The 14804-nt window shown below is 40.9% G+C and overlaps 1 protein-coding gene across 1 annotated transcript in view; it reads right to left on the bottom strand.

Annotated features, from left to right (window-relative positions):
* Positions 1 to 6372, bottom strand: part of Rcn2 (reticulocalbin 2) — an 18779-nt gene extending 12407 nt beyond the window's left edge. The window contains exons 1-3 of the mRNA XM_023712552.1: positions 6038 to 6372; positions 5647 to 5752; positions 2661 to 2857 (exon numbers count right to left, since the gene is read on the bottom strand). Coding sequence (XP_023568320.1) covers positions 2661 to 2857; positions 5647 to 5752; positions 6038 to 6187 — 453 coding nt within the window. The 5' untranslated portion in view covers positions 6188 to 6372. The remainder of the gene's footprint in view (positions 1 to 2660; positions 2858 to 5646; positions 5753 to 6037) is intronic.
* Positions 6373 to 14804: the final 8432 nt, after the last annotated feature.

Genomic DNA, 14804 nt, shown 5'->3' with positions numbered 1-14804 from the left:
AAGGGGATACAGATAAATGTCCATTTTGTATCTGTGTATTCAAAATGGTTAGGAGATATATAGTTACATTCTCTTAATGAATAGAGCGATTTGTTCTAATGGTGTTTGTAAATAGTATATCATGTCTGCATCTTGTACAGCAAATAACCACTAGGAAGAATGTATGCAATGTGTTAATTATTGGAACTGTCCTACCAATTTGGTTTGAAACTGTATCATTGCTACTTGTTTCTCAATAAAATTAATGGAAAAAATATTTTTAAAAAATCAGTGATAACTCTGAGGTTTGAAAAGCAGAGGGAGTGCAGTGGTGCAGATGTGGAGGTGAGATTTGCATCTGTGATAATGAAAAGGTAGCACGCTTCAATTGGGGAGGTAATTAGCGTGCGCCTTACAATGGAAACAGAAGAAAACACAGTTCCTGATATCTCCTGACCTTTCTAGAATGAAAAAGACACTTAGAGCAATACATTACAGATTACTAAAATAAGTAACTACTAAGCTCAGAGAAAGAGTAAATATCATTCAAAATGTGCAGCTTTGAAAAAACCCTGCAGGGGCCGGGGAGATGGCTCAGTGGAATAAGTGCTTCCCGGGCAAGCGCAAGGGCCTGAGTTCAATCCCCGGTTCCGCAAAAAAAATAAATAAATAAAATAAAAAAGAAAAAAGAAAAAACCCTGCAGATCCTAGACTTGTGATATAATTTCCATGTCAGCAGAATGATAAGAAATTCTATTAAAACATACTGTGTCATTCGTAGCATCTACAAAGAAAATTTGCCAAACATATAGGTGAATAAAGTAAGTTAATCCTTTTAAAAAAAATAAGAAAATAAAATTACCTTTGATATAGCTATTTATCAAGCTCGTACAATTATTTGTATTGATATACTTTTAGTTCAATAGACTTCCTAAAAGTCTTTAAAGGTTACTACTGGTTCCTAGATAAAAATTGTCTTCCTCATCTGTTCAAGCCTATATTACAACAATTACATAAAATACAACAAAAGTCACAGTGATAGTGAATCTTCAAAAATTAGTTATTTTAAATATTATAGTGCTGGGGCTGGAGAGATGGCTCAGTGGTCTAAAGCACCTACTTGAAACAAGCTTGGCAAAGCACAGGGACCGCGGTTCGATCCCCCAGCACCACATGCCAGCCAGCCCCGCCCCCTTGTGGGCTGAGCTGGCCACACACACACACACAATAAATAAATGTAATAAATAAAAATAAATAAACAATTTAAAAAAAAATATTATAGTGCTATGGAAAAAAGCAGGGCCGGGGAGATAGCTCAGTAGAATAACCACTTTCCTGGCAAGCGCAAGGGCCTGAGTTCAATCCCCAGTTCTGCCAAAACGACAATAACAAAAAGAGTAAAATAGCACTAAGGTGACCCAACAATCCTATATAGGTTTGTAGGGCCGGCCAAATAGCTCAGTGGATTAAAGCACCTACTTAGGCAGACATAGGGGCTGGGAGCTCGATTCCTGGGCCTGCCATGCTGGCCTGCCCAGTGTGCCTGCCCCTGGGGCACACTGAGATCGCAATTGAGACTGGGCATGGTGGCAGGTGTACACCTGCAATCCCAGCACTTGGGAGGCTGTAAACAGGAGGATCACTATGAGTCTGATCTATGCAGTGAGGTACCATACACGCTGTACACCCTGTCCTAATATAAAATAATAATAATAATAATAATAACCCTACATAGGTATGCATCCAAAAGAATTCAAAGTAGGATCTAAAAGATGTGCATACCTCAACCAATGCAGCCTCATTGATGAGAATTGAAAGGTTGAAGCAATTTAAGTGTCCACTCACTAATGAGTAGATAAACAAAAGTGACAAATACACACATTAGAATGTTACTTGATACAATGTGTTAATTATTGAAACTATCTTACCAGTTTGGTTTGAAACTGTCTCATTGCTATTTGTTTCTCAATAAATTTATGGAAAAACAATAAAATTTTAAAAAAAGAATGTTACTTGACTTTTTTAGACATGCGTGATCTTTCTAAGCAGGAAATTCTTACCTGTCTTTACGTGGATGAGTCTTGAGGACATTACACTAAATGCAACAAGTGGGTGACAAAAGCAAATACTACACTGGTGGAGGCTACCTGTCGCAGTCAAATTCAGATGGAAAATAACATATGGTTGCCAGGCAGGGTTGGGGCTGGGATCAGGGAGTTATTGTTTAATGGGCATAATGAGCACAGAGTTCAGTCTTGCAAGATGAAAAGATTCTGAGATTAGCTGCAGAACAAGGTAAATGTACTTAACAGTATGCTGAACTGTAAGCTTAAAAATGTTTAAAATGGTAACTTTATTATGCACATTTTACCACAATTAAATGGTTTTAACAAGTGTGTCACTATATATAAAGCTGTCTTAAAATAGGAATGGACCAATATGCCTTCTTTGTAATAAAACATAAAACTATTCAGTGATGTTAAAAATAAAATACTCAGGTACATATTCAAAATAGATATAAGAAAGCAGCTCTGGAAATGGGCCCAAATAAGTGATACAACTGACACAGGTGACTGCTACAGAACAAGACAACCTGTGCTGGCCCTTGGGCCTCTGTACTCCCACACTCGAGGAGGAAATGCAACAGATGTTATCAAGAAGCAAGTGGTGCATGAACTCACCTGCCGGAACGACTCCTCCTCCGCATCATCCAGAGCTGTGTTCTCATCAAAGTCGATCACACGGTCATACATCTGAATGTTGTACTCATCCCAGGTCACAGTGCCATCACTGTTTTTGTCATATTCAACAAACTGCTGCTTTGCTTCTTGCATGGCATAATGCTTAAAAGAATTCTGAATCCACTGGCTGAGTTCACCTATGAGAGGGTTTCCCAGAACACAGTGAATGTTGGCAATGACTCTGACACTGGGGTGATAGTTTCTAAACCATCTGAAAGGAGGAAAGGAAGGGATGGAGGGAGGGAGAGAGGCAGAAAAAGCTTTCATGTTTGGACACAGTGAGAGCTAGTACAATAGTACTGATGGACTCAGGAGTGGGAAGAGCTCTGCGGATTATAGGACCATTGTAATACGTGATCTGAACTAATGGGAGTGCCATAAGTGCAGAGTTCGGGTCTGTTTTCTATATATTTGTATTCCCTACAAAGTACCTACCTCTAATTATTCACTGAATCAATTACCAACTGGCTAAAAGATCACTTTGCTTTTTAAATATGTTATCTAAAAAATTGTAGACAACCTTTGTTAAATACAGACCTCTTAGGAAACATACCATGAGTAAATACCTATTTTAATGTGCATAAAAAACTTTCTCATTTACGAAAGGCATATAATGCTTTCATTTAAAATAAATTTTTAATGAAATTATTATAGGTATGTGGTGCCTGCCTATAATCTCAGCACACAAGTGTGAGACCACCAGGGACTACATAGTGAACTCAAGACTAGCCTGAAATAGTTGGAAAGACCCTATCACCAAAATAATTTTTTTCATGTGAATTGAACAAAAATACATAAAGGGAAATAATAGTAAATAAACAACTTAAATTGTGAAGAGGTACTCAAGTTTTTGAACTTGGACAATCACTGTTACAGTACATTCCTTTTGAACATGACATAAAATATATGGAGGAAATTCTGACAAATAGGTGACAGCTATGATATACCCTTATTGCAACAGCTGTTTGTCTTAAGATTGGCAGTTCTCTTACTGGTTTGGTAGAGATCAGGTGACTAGAAATGCAAAACAATTTCTCTCCAACTCTTAAATCAAGGCAGAATGATAATTACTATGCAACAACATTTTGAACTACTGCTATATATCAGATCCTGTACGCTATCTCTAATCCTATCACTGATTTCACAGTTGAAGAACTGGAGGTTCAGAAATAAGGCCTCAGATTCAAACCTGTTTTGCTTCAAAGCTTAATACCTTCTACTGATTTTTACTCACTATTAAGAATCTCTGGGGCCGGGGAGATGGTTCAGTGGAATAAGTGCTTCCCTGGCAAGCGTAAGAGCCTAAATTCAATCCCCAGGTCCACCAAAAAAAAAAAAAAAAAAAAAGACTACTTCATTTTTTTTGTTTATTGGAGATGGGATCTTACTATGTTAGGCAGGCTGGTCTCAAACTCTTCTGGGTTCAAGTGATCCTCCTACCTCAGCTGCCCAAGTAGCTGGGACTATAGGCATGTGCCACCATCCTCACCAACATGCGAATTAGCAAAATTATGTTAAAGGTCTCCCGGTAGAATGCAAGTTTCCTTAGGCAGCACAAGTCTGTCTTCTTATTTATTTAAAGAGATTATACTGTGTGGCACAAAAAATAGAATGGAACTGGGATCAGAAACATGGCTTCATATTTTAGCTTTGCCATATGGAGAGAGTCTGCCTTCTCAGACATTTGGTTTTCTACTCTGTAGAATTAAGACTTGGGCTAAATTCCTTTTGGAATTTTTTTTTTTTAAATTTACTAGTACTAAATATTTGGACCTATCTAGGCTCTGACAAGTACTACCCAGTTATCCAAGTCAGCTTGATCTGTGTGAATTTGTAACTAAACACAGACCTATTCTCACACTGCAGGAGAGCTCAGAGGTTTGTTTGCTTTAGGTAGAAGGAACAAAACCTAATATTCCTGAGGGCATCATTGACAACACATCCACACTCACCAGTTTTGCAATTCTCTCTCCAATACACCATTCCCTGGATGTTGAGCAACATTTAAATGAACTATAGCCTAAGAGCTAACTTACAGTCACAGGAGTAACCTAAAGTTTTCTTAAGATCAACTTGGAATACTGATATGGTTCATCACTTCAATTAAATGAGATAGTGGCAGGGCAATTTATTCAGAACATTATTTTAATAGTCTGTGAATTTTCTGACTGGAGAACTTACCGAAGAGCACTCAGGGTATTTTTGTTTTTGTAAACTGAAGATATTGCAAATTGAATCAAGAATAGACATTAAGAACTGAATTAAGAGCAGTATACCTGAGTTTGAGGCCTAGCTTTACCACATATTGTTTTCTTGTATATATTTTTCAGAAGGTTTTTTTTTTGGACCTGCTCAGAATGCCTTATGGGCAGGTCTGGTAAACCACAGAATCCTGAGCCTGACTGCTTTGCTTAAGCAGGCACTTAAAACTGAGCTAATGGACAGGCCCTCTCCTGTATATATTTTTAAAAGGCATTCCTTCAAACTTCAGTTTCTTTAAAGATGTGGGCGACATGTTTCTAAGGCCCCTAACAACCTCACACTTTACTATTTTGTTGTAATAAACACAATTCACATGCAACAGGTCTTTTTCTTTTTGTTTAGAAAAGAAGAAAATTTTGAAAATTCTAATGAAGTGCATGTCAAAGCAGCAATAAGTCTTTTAATGCCTTAAGAGGGTTTTGAGGCCTAGAACTCTAAAGTGAATATTGCTGTGAGGAAGTCTCCAGGTACAACCAGCAGATCCATTTATGTACTGCTGGATACGGCACTGGTGTACATGGTCACGTACATCCCTTCCAGGTATAAAACTTACTGTCACTGCACCTCTAAGTGTGGAATCCACATGGAACCGACACCCCTGTTTCAATGTTCCTGTCTCCTACAAAGGGATCTCTCCTTTGCTGGTCTTGAGGGCGGTCCTTACTTTCAGTGAGAAAGCCATCGGAGTCCGAATCAATTTTCTTTATGATGGACCGCAGTCTTTTCTGCTGCTCTTCGTGGTCAAGTTTAACGTACTCGTCGACGTCTTCCTTTGGGGGAGGGACACACAAGAGGACCAAGCGTTACCAGCAGCGGGGCACAATGGTGGGGACGCTAGGATGAGCGGCCACCCTGGCCGAGGATCTCGGGGTGACCCACGCCTCCCTCTCTACCCCCGGAACCTTGCACTGAGGTAGGGGGGCATCCGGCTCAGGGCCCTATCGGTCCTCCGGCTCCGCAAGCCCGGGTCCTGGGCGCCCGCCCGACCCCATTGTCGGCTCCCCGCAGGCCTCGCCGCCGCCCCTTTGTCCGGACAAAGCCCCGGCCCGGCCCACCTGGCCGCCCAGCAGCGCCTCGCGGTCGTATTCGGCGCGGTGCTCGCCCGGCGCGCGGTGCAGCTCCTCGGCCTGGCCGGCGCGGGCCGCCGCGGCACACAGCAGCAGCAGCAGCAGCCCCAGTGCCACAGGCCCCGGGCCCAGCCGCATCGCTCTGCCTCCAAGGGGCCGGGACACGCGGGAGTGAGGCAAAACCGGCCCCGGAGGCTCTGCAGGCGGGCGGGCACCAAGAGGCGCGGGAGAGGGTACGGGGCCGCAGGGGCGACGTCGCAAGAATATGCAACTGAGACGTAAACGCGAACCCGGCCCAGTCGGGACAGAACTGCAAGACGTGAGCCCCAGGCCCAAGTTTATATGCCTACGTAGAGAGGGCGGGGCGCCATGGAGCTCCTCTGATTGGGCCTAGAGGTGCTGGGGGCGGGCCTGCGCGAGGGAGAGGAGCGCGGCAGCCAGCTGGGGCCGGGGAGGTGGGTGAGTCGCAGAAAGGGAAGGCGGAGGGGCCCTCCCCCTCACAGACCCCTTGTCTTGCTTTTCCTAGTCAGCTTTGCTAGCTGCCTCCTAGCTTCCTCAATAAGAGAAACTGCAGATGGAGAATTTGATGGAAACAAGACAATACCGTATACGTCGAAAAATCTTGACTTGAAGAACCCAAGGGTATCCCACTTTTCAGTCTTCACTATATCTCTGCTTATTTATTTTTCCACAGCAGTAAATAAAAACCCAGGAAAATGAGTATCTGATGTTCCGTTTCTTGAGCTACAAGTTACATGACCTTGACCAAATTACTCTGCCCCTGAAAAACCTATTTGTTCGTGTATAATATACACATAGTAACTTGGCAGGGTGTATTCCTAGCATTCTGGGAGGCTGAGGAAGAGAGAATCACAGGTTTGGGGGAAAAAGTTCAAACACAGCCTATGCTGTTTAGAGATTTAGTGAGACTTTTTATCTCAAAATTTAAAAAATAAAAATAGGGTGAGGCTGTAGTTCATTCAATGTGAAGGTTCTGGGTTCAATTCTCCATATGGAAAAAAATAATGAAAATAAAATGGGCATAGTAAGACCATCTTAAAGAGTTGTGAAAACTAAAGTAATGTGTTTCAAATAGTAACTGACATGTGGCTAAGTGTTTAATAGGTGAATCTTTCATTCATGTGGGTAGGAAAGCAAGCACATATCTGGAAGGATAACTTAGCAAGTGACTAGTGTAACCTTTAAAGACAGAAAATATGTATTACAAATCTCTGTAATTTTTCCACCTCCCCTGGAGCACAGAAGCTCAGAGAAATTTGTAGGCAGCAGCTTGAATCTTTTCTTTACTGATTGTTCTATTTGGGATCAGATCTTTTCACACACAAGAAAAGGCTTTCTGGGTCTTCTTTTACTTCCCACAGCCTCTGGATTGGAAGCAAGAATCCTTTTCTAAACTGAAAAACTGAGTGGGCACAAACTGCACAAATACCCTGGGTCTGGTTGGAATTGTATAGTGATGGTCAGAGAAACTATTAAAAGTTTTGCAGAACAAAGTGTATTCAGTCCTACAAATACCAGTGCAGAACAGTTTTAGATTTCAGAATGTACATACAGGCAGTATTTCAGAACTGATTTCATTAAACCAAACAGAAAGGAAATGGAAGGGAAAGAAAAGCCTGCAACATTGGGTCATTTTTTTTAAAGTTTCAAAAATTTATTGATTCAATAGTACTAATCACAGAAAAAAGTAAGATTCCTGATTAAGAATATTCTACTGTCTAGGCAATGGTTATTTTTAAAACTTTATTCAGTATTGTCTTGACCATGATTAAAAGAGACATCGTCTTGTGACCTCCCACAGGGTAAATGTGTTGTAGCTCACGTGAAACTCCTTACAGTCCTAGCTTGGTCCTGCTCCAGTGTCTCCTCTTGGAGTTGTACCTGATTTTATTACATATCTTCATACAAATCCACTGAGGAATGGGACGATTCTGCTTTTTCTTCTTGGCCAGGAATCATTTAATGCTGAAAGTCTTGTGAGAAGACATGGTTAGGGTAGGAGGCTAGAGCATGCACTCCATGGCGGACTGAAGCAGAAGAGCGACATTGGGAGATTTTACTTTTAACTTTAGTTTTTGGTTTTGATGTAGTCTTTAAAAAAATGATAAATTACCCATCTAACATAAGGAACTCAACTTTGTATCTATTATTCATCACTAAAATTCTTAGTTTGTTTTCTGAGAAGGGTATATTAGCTAGGGCTCTCTAGGTTTCTGGGGAGCAGAGTCCACTGAAAACAGATGTAGAATTATGTAAGGGGATGCATTAGGTAGCTTATAGGGTCAGAGGTACAAGTTCACATGGCCATCTGTGTGCTGGACAGCCAGAGGAGTCAGGAGCTGCTGAACCATAAAGCTGGAAGCCACAGAATAAAAAGGATCAAGGATGCAGCACCAGTTCAAGATCTGGAAGCTCTCTGGAGGGTTGTAGATGCACATCTGCATTGGAAGCTGAAGGCACCTGGAAACCCATTTCCAACACAACAGCAGCAGCAGCATATGCCTCACTTGCCCAAGACGACTAAAGCTCTTCAGTAGATTGTACTTCTCTTCCTACCCCCTTCTTTCCATCCAGGCTACAAGCCTATTATTTGGTGCCACCCTCGTTCACATTGGGTCTTCCCTCCTCAATTTGTGGACTACATGTCAATCATCCATAGACAAATCCAGAACTGTGCTCCACTAATCTGCTAGGTGTTTCCTAACCAGTTGAGTTGACATATCATAACTGATGGTAACATGAGGACCCACTGTGTTGCCTAGGCTGGTGTGGAACTTATGAGCTCTTGTGATCCTCCTGCCTCAGTCTCCTGAGTAGCTAGAACAAAAGGAGTGTGTTGTTCTTTGCTAGGTAAGAGGTAAACTTGGGCTAGCTTCTGCTGTGAGTACAACTGTAAGTGTTAAAATACAGAGTATTAGAGAATTTTTTTTTTTTTTTTTTGCTCCGAACACCTTCAGGGCAGGTTTGGGTGGCTTGAGTTGTGGGGATCAAACCACAGCAACCTGAGCCTGACTGCTTTGTTGAAGCAGCCACTTAAAGAACTGGGTTACGGGGCAAGCCCCCTATTTTTATTTTTATTTCTTTTGCAGAACTGGGGATTGAACTCAGGCCCTTGTATTTGCCAGGCAAGCGTTTATTCTAACAAGCCATCTCCCTGGCCCCTTATAGAAGATATTCTAAACTCCAGGGTTCCATAGATAGAGGCTTGGGGCAAAGGGAATCGAATGGTATCCAAAGAGGCAATGGAGACAGCACAAAAGTTTGAAAAACAGAAAGCTTGGGTTCTGCACTTGATCTTAGTCAAAAGGCTGAGAAGCGATAGAAAGCCTGGGTTCTGTATTCCTTTAATACTACATGGGCTGTTCTTTCTCTCTGGACCTGTTTTTTTGTTTATGTTTTGTTTTGCTTTGCTTTGCTTTGTTTTTCATCTGTAGGCAGAGTATTGGTTTAGCTCAGGGGATATTGATTTAGATCTTTGGTCTCCTAGTGGGGCTCTGCAGGGGGTTCAGTGGTGTGTTCTTGCCAAATCCTATGCAACAGTTTTTACCTCTCAACATTTCTAGGCAGAAGCTTTGACTTCATCAGAGTTTCAAAAGGAACATTTCAAAAACTTGAAGATCCCTGAAGTCTCTAAGCAACTGTTAACCTCTTAAATTCACAACAATTTTAGAGAGGATAGTTTGGAAGTAGACAGCAATAAATCCCATGTTCGAGAGAGAAAAGACTGAGCTGTCATTACCTGTGATTGATCTATTCTGCTTAGAGAAAAACAAGCATCTCAAATAAGTAAATGCCCCCAGAATAAATTCTCTCTCTCTCTCTCTCTCTCTCTCTCCCTCCCTCCCTCCCTCCCTCCCTTCCTCCCTCCCTCCGTCCCTCCCTCCTTCCCTCCCTTCCTCTCAGGGATTGAACTCAGGCCCTTATGCTTGTCAGGGAAGTGCTTATTCTATTGAGCTATCTCCCTGGCCCCTGGAATCAATTTTCTTGACCTATAAAAGTACATGACAAATTTGGTTTTTGCTGAAGTTTAATTTATATACTATAAAGTGCACAAATATTAAGCATACAGTTCAGTGAATTTTTGAGTGTGGATATCCATCTCTGAAACTCCCCAACATCCCAAAGGCCCTTTAAATCCCAGAAAACACTTGTGCCAAAAGTAGTTATGTTTTTGTTTTATCTTATATAAGCTTTTCTGCGCTTGAACTCTATATAGTTGGCACCAGACAACACTAAAAGCTATTAGGAGCGTGTCCTTCTGCCTGGTGGGAAACAGCATGGTGCAGAGGGAAGAACACTGGCAAATTTGGAATCAGAGGCATAGGGCTTCAATCTTTGATCTCCATAGCTTATCCCTATAAATCTTGCACCAATGGCAGATGTTTTTAAAAAACTCTGTAAAAATAGAATAATAAAAGCCTATCTTTTATTAGTATATTAAATACTCTTTGTAAGGTAAACTCAGAAAGGAGGGGCTCAAATTCTTTTTCTTTTTCTCTAGGAAATCATACTTAGCACGTTTTTCTTGGAGGAGGCCTTTACTAACTCCCTGGTGCCTAACACTGCTGATGACTTAGGTCTCTCTGTTCCATCATGTGTTCTGTGTGTTCCCTGCCAAGGCTTTGAAGTTTGCTAGGACTGCTTGTTGGCTTTACTGCAAGATTCTGGGAGCCTGGAGAATAGGAACTATGTTATTTGTCTAAGTGCCTTTACTGATAAGAGTTCAGTAATTTTTTGTACAAATTCAGCCATACTGACATTCCTTTAGAAGAAAGTACTGTTGGTACTTGACTTAGTTTTAAAATATTTAAAGAAGGAATTTGTAAAGGTATTGCTTTTTGAGTTTGGTAAAATGTGTTTTACAGAGAACAATGGTTTCAAAAACACAGCAATACTTAATATATGGTGTGAACACTTGTGTTAAAGGCCTTTTCTACCAGAATGAAAAGGATTTGGCACAATAAACAACTTAATGCATTTGGAGTTTTTACACAGATGGGAAATACCAAAGGAACAGAGACAGGGCAGTGAATGGGTAGACAACTTGGACTGAATGATCAAGCAATTAGGGGGACTTCGTGGGCTGTTTAATCTTTTGTCAGCCTTTTGAGGGGAGAAGGAGATGTGAGAATTCTAGGGTTATGGTGGTGTTTAGAGAATGCCAGATAATATATAGGTAGGTGGGAATGTTGTAATTTCTAGACAGGAGTTCTAAGCACTCTACAAAAGTGTGTAAGCATTATATAATCCCAATAATTTATTAGAAGTACTTCCACTAAATTCAATGTTACTAATATTCTCTAAGGTAAACATGTATCTGGGCTTCGGGGCTTACGTAGTGGCATTTGCCTACCTCTGTCCTCAGATAGAAGCTATCCTCAATTTCCAGCAATTCACATTTATGGCCTTTGGCCAGTTTTATGGGTACATCTCTTGCTCTAAAGGCAGCCCAAGTGCACAGATATTAGTCAGAGCCCTGACTTGCTCCCTGGACCTATAATGTGGTGTCTATACCTCCAGACATGATCATTAGTCCTTAGGCAGTCATAGGTTTCCCAGAGTGTGGCAGTAAATTGTAGGGTCCCCTTGCCTTTGGGCCTCACATTCAAGCTGTCCAGCCCTTCCCTGGACTCCTCCCCATGCCTAAGTCTTTATTAAACTTCAGAACTCTTTTCCACAGGTTTTTCTCTAGGGCTTCCAAGGCTAGCTCTTAAAGTCTTAGCCAAACATATTAGCAGTAAAAATAAAAGATAGAAACAAGGAGATGGAATTTAGCTAAAGTTAGTAATGACAGAAAGAGCAGGAGGAGGAGTAAGGCTGTGATTTAGAAAGGAATTTCCATGCAATAGAATGAATTGATTTACTTTTGACATTACCAGTCCAACTCCGAGGACAGTTTTGTGAGATGAAATCCAAAACTGATGGAAGTGGAATGACTTTGAAAGGCAGGCCACATTGTGGAGTTTATAAGTTCGGAGTGTTTGTAGGAAGGAAACTCAGATGTTGCTTTCTGGTCACACCATGCATTTTAGCCCTTTGTGACCATCTGATGACAAATGAGAAAACACAGAAGCTCATTGTGTGACTCCTTCACAGGATGGTGTGACTTTGTTTTTTGATTAGGGATCAGACTCAGGCTTTTGAGGCTAGTTAATATATAAAAATAGAAGATTTATATTATGATGTAGTGTAGAAACAAAGGAGTTACAGAAATAATGCCTACCTACTTTGTTTTTTAAAAGAAAATCAGTGTGTACAAATAAAAAACCCACAAATCTCATTCTCATGAATAACTGCTATTAACAGTTATAATGTATAACTTCCCAGAGTTTTTCCTGTACACAGTATACATTACATGCTGAAAATCTAGAGTGAAGTGACAGTCTAAGCACCTGCCTGGCAAGTGCAAGAACCCAAGTTTGATCCCAGGGACCTCACGGTGCACTGGCCCTAGAACCCAGGTGCGCCCTGCAGGCCACTGAAACTGGACATGGTGGTGTGCACCTGTAACTCAGGGCTGGGGAGGCTGAGACTGAAGGATCACTACCAGTCCGAGCTGCATAGTGAGACCCTGGACCAAATACATAAATAAAAGATTTTTTTTTAAAAAAACCACAGTCAATATTTAAAATTTGAAAAATTACTAAAGTAAAAGACACATTGCTGTTTTCCCCTCAGAATACTCCTCTTTGCTTTGAACAAACTCATCCCATCATTCTTGCTACTTTCTGAAGCAGTTTTAGAAATCCTCTTGCACAAGTTTCATTAGTTGCTGTTATAGCTGTCTGAGGACTGTTATAGCTGTCCTCATGTCTACAACCAACTAAAAACATTTCCTTTTCATGGTCACTTAGGATTTGAGAAAGAGCCAGAAGCCACAGGTATCCTATCTGGTGAACAAGGTGGATAAAGACACACCGTCATGGTTTTACAAGCCTCCCTTTCTACGGAATAGCACTCAGCAGCAGCATTGGCTGTATTTTTGATCACACCTTGCAAAGACACTCATAAGAAAAGCCTTTCAGAATTGCTTCAGAAAGTCATATGAATGATGGGATAAGTGTGCTCAAAGGTGTGTGTGGGGGGATTAATGGCAATGTGTCTTTTAAAAAATTAAATATTCATTGTACATGTTAATCACATGCAGTATATACTTTTAAAGGCAGTATCCTAGCCCACTGGTGAAATTGTAACACAATACCTAGTACTGGATGACACGTAAAGAACAGAAATGTATTTTCACAGTCCTGGAGATGGAGAACTCCAAAGTCAAGGGGCCAGCAGTATTGGTATCCAGTAAGGATTGTTCTCTACTTCCAGGCAGCACCTAGTTGCTACATCCTCCAAATGGGAGGGATGCTGGATTACCACATGTTGGGAGGGAAAGAAGGGCAAAAGGTGTGACTGCCTTGGCCAGCTTTTTTGTAAATGGACCTAATCCCCTGGCAGAGCTGCAGGACCCAGTCACCTCCAGTAGGCCAGACCTCTAGCACTCCCTCACATCAGGAATTAACTTTCAGCATGAATTTGAAAGGTACAAAACATTTAAATCACAGTGGCTAAATATTCTTCATGCAAAAATAGAATAGAGCAGAAGCTTCCACCATCAATGAACTAACTCAAAAACACAAAGGAACACAGTCCAGAAAGACCTAGAACGCCTAGAAGCCCCCTGAAAATCCTCAGATGTTATCCACACTCTATCTCAGGAGTTCTCTCTAGCAATTCACTTTTGTCTTCTAGCTCTGTGGCTGTGTCTTTACCTACTTTCTGCCATAGATCCTGCTTTCACCTGGCTCTATCCGATCTGGGGGACATGCATTCTATTTTGTAATTGAGAATAACAAGGTAGACCTTTGAGTGCTCTCCAGAATATGACTTCTGGCCTCTAAAATCTTACTCATATTTGAAGTGAGAGATATCCCATGTGCCCTCATTAAACAAACTCTTATTGGGCCTTCATTTAATAGGAGAGTGGAATTAGAACATGAATGTACAAGGGGTGTGAAAACTGACATTTTCTCTCTGTTATTTGTTCTGCTAAAGTGGCCAGACCTCAGACTCCTACTATCCAAACCTCATTTGAAAGAGTTCTCCCTCATATGTGTATCTATGGCGGGAGGCTGTTGATTGCAATTTCCAATATGCGTTTTCTGTACAAGTCAATCAATAGTCATTTATTATGCAGCATGGACCTTTACTGTTTATACTGATATTTTGTCTGCCTGGTACATATTAGTAACCGAGTGATACGTTTCATATTTCTCACTATATTTGAAGATTTGTGTTTTTCAAGTTTTCTTAATTTTTGTTAATATTTACAGGCTCTTTTTTGTTTTATCTAGAGACAAATTTTCACCAACTTGCTAAATTCAAACATGCAATCCTCCTGTCTCAGATTCTCAGAGTGCTGGGATTACAGATGTGTATCACCATGCCAGCTGAGGCTATATCATTAAGGACCTACATGTTTATGATTGTTATTTTTCCCAGTGAAATAATGTGGTATCATTATGAAGTTTATCCTCTATTCTTTATTTAACTGATACACAAAAATATAAAAGTTGTACTTACTAATGGAGTATCATGTCATGTTCCATATATTTATACATTACACAGCATTTAAATTTTTTTTAAATTTTATTTATTTATTTATTTATTTTGTGTGTGTGTGGCCAGCTCAGCCCACCAGGGGGCGGGGCTGGCTGGCATGTGGTGCTGGGGGATTGAACCG

The sequence above is a fragment of the Octodon degus genome, unplaced genomic scaffold (assembly GCF_000260255.1).
Source record: "Octodon degus isolate 3935 unplaced genomic scaffold, OctDeg1.0 scaffold00026, whole genome shotgun sequence".
Taxonomy (NCBI): domain Eukaryota; kingdom Metazoa; phylum Chordata; class Mammalia; order Rodentia; family Octodontidae; genus Octodon; species Octodon degus.
This window is presented reverse-complemented; position numbering and strand designations above follow the sequence as displayed.